Source organism: Hipposideros armiger, unplaced genomic scaffold (assembly GCF_001890085.2).
Source record: "Hipposideros armiger isolate ML-2016 unplaced genomic scaffold, ASM189008v1 scaffold_13, whole genome shotgun sequence".
NCBI lineage: Eukaryota > Metazoa > Chordata > Mammalia > Chiroptera > Hipposideridae > Hipposideros > Hipposideros armiger.
The window spans coordinates 7,553,534-7,555,826 of record NW_017731363.1 but is presented as its reverse complement, the minus strand read 5'-3'; the positions used below and the strand labels follow the sequence as shown (position 1 = coordinate 7,555,826).

At 43.6% G+C, this 2,293-nt stretch overlaps 1 protein-coding gene across 1 annotated transcript in view; it reads right to left on the bottom strand.

Annotated features, from left to right (window-relative positions):
- Positions 1-1,848, bottom strand: part of DDX53 (DEAD-box helicase 53) — a gene marked incomplete at its 3' end in the record, with an annotated part of 89,066 nt that extends 87,218 nt beyond the window's left edge. The window contains exon 1 of the mRNA XM_019666141.1: positions 8-1,848. Within this exon, the coding sequence (XP_019521686.1) occupies positions 8-1,848 (1,841 nt within the window). The remainder of the gene's footprint in view (positions 1-7) is intronic.
- Positions 1,849-2,293: the final 445 nt, after the last annotated feature.

The following is a 2,293-nucleotide window of genomic DNA, read 5'->3' as shown; positions in this document are numbered from 1 at the left end:
TGTATGCTTTTTTGGTTTGCCTAACTTGCGTCGTTGAGTCATTGTTACAAGATCTTCTGGGACACTTTGATTTGTTCTTTCCAGAATTTTAATTAATTCCGGGGCACTCTTCCAATCGTTTTGAGTCAGAAGGGTAATAGCTATGCCGGCCTTCCCTGCTCTTCCAGTACGCCCTACTCTGTGTACATATTCTTCAATATTCCGTGGGAAATCATAATTATATATGTGTGTGACATCATCAACATCGAGACCTCGGGATGCTAGGTCAGTAGCAATCAGTATTTTCACATTTCCACTTTTAAAGTCCGCTAACGCTTGCTCACGATCACTCTGTTCTCTGTTGCTATGCAGTGATTGTACAGGTTTGCCCTGGATGCTTAAATCGCTGGATAAGTCATCAGCAACAAGTTTTCTGCTGACAAACACGATGACTTTGTCTTTGGGCAACATGCTCTGTAGGAATTCTTGTAGAAGAGATCGTTTTTCTTCTTCTGTGGTAACAATTACATTTTGCCTCACTGTATTTACAGCAGCTAGATCCAGAGTACCAACATAAACCATCATAGGCTCTTTCAAATAAGAGCATGCAAGGTGACGCATGGTTTCTGGCCAAGTTGCACTTGTCATAACAGTCTGCCGGTCTGGGCGCACATCTAATAAAATCTTCGTTATCTGACATTCGAACCCCAAATCCAGCATTTTATCAGCCTCATCTAAGACTAAGTAGGTTATGCTTCTTAGATTGACTAACTTGTTTATTTGCAGATCATTCAGTCGTCCAGGAGTTGCAATAATGATGTCTACGCCTTTGGCAATCTCTCGTATTTGTCTTTCTCTGTTTCCACCACCGTAGATGCAAACACTTTTAAGATCCTTATATGCATACTTAGAACATTCAGCTTTCACCTGAAGAGCTAATTCTCTAGTCGGTGTAAGGACTAGCATGCCAGGTCCATTCCTTTGTTCTCTAGGTATTGGTTGAGAATTGAGATGAATAAACCCAGGTAATAAATAAGCCAATGTTTTGCCTGTTCCAGTTTGTGCAACTCCTATAAGATCTATTCCTTGTAAAACAATTGGCCACACCTGTGATTGAATTGGCATTGGCTTTTGAAATCCTGCTTTTTCTATATTTTTCATCAGTTCAGGATAGTGCTCAAAGGCATCTTGGAACTCCTGAACCGGTTTGGGGATTGAACGTTTTTCACTATCTTTCAAGTCATCACATACTATATTGAAATTTTCCTTTCTCCAACTGTCTACCTGTACTTGAGACAGTGAGCTTGTCGCTTGGGATTCTCTGTAAAAGTGTTTCTTAATTGGTGGTAGGTCTGCCCATTTTCTTTTCTCCCACTCCGCAGCTTCTGCCTTAATGCGATCCCAATCTATCACTGGCCGACCTTCTCTAACAATGTTATCTGCCCTTAAGTCACTTTCAACAGAAGATTGGGATGTAGCATTATCAACACTGGATTCTGAATTGTAACTAACTTCTTGTTTTTTAACAAGAGTTTCTATGGCTTCTTTGGCCTTTTCTTTCATGTCCTTGCTGCCAAAAATTTTTACCTCTGCTTCAGAATCACCTGTTATGATCTGTATTTTGGTCTTTGTCGTACTTTGGATGTCTTTTATCTGTGACCCGCCACGACCAATCACCACACCCACCATACTGCTCTTTAATTTAAAGCAGAGAGGTGGTTCTCGGGGACTGTGGGCCCTAGGCTCCAGGTGGCCGGAGAAGCCTCTCCAGCCCCTGCCTCTCCCACGTGTACCGTCCCTGCCATTCCTGTTGGACCTGACATTTCTTGGATTAGGCTCTGCCCTTTTCCACTCTCGGGCCTCAGCCATTGTTGTGTAATGTTGCAGCCCTCTAGCTTACCCGGGGTTGAGGGCAGATGTGGCCGTAGGCCTCATTCTCTTCAAGCTCTTCACCAAACTGATTGTATCGCCAGTAGGTAGCTATGTGGCCGTTACCTAGGAAATCGTTGCCTCATGTGGTGACACGGAAGGGCTTTGATGGCCTGACCAATCACAGATCTGGTTGTAGGGTGAGGTAAGCAGGCATTCTGACACAGAACTTAAAGTGACAGTCACTCTCAGGGGCTGAGCCTATAGGATAGGACCCTGATTGTGTTTCCTCAACTTTTGGGTCATAGGTGCCTCAATCACTCACCTCATGCTAGCTCTGGCTTAGCTTGGGAGCAAACTTGAAGCAGGCCTTGAACTTATCCACGTAGTCGTTTTTAGAAGCCCGTTATCTCCATAGGAGGGAAAAAATGGTGGATGTTTACAA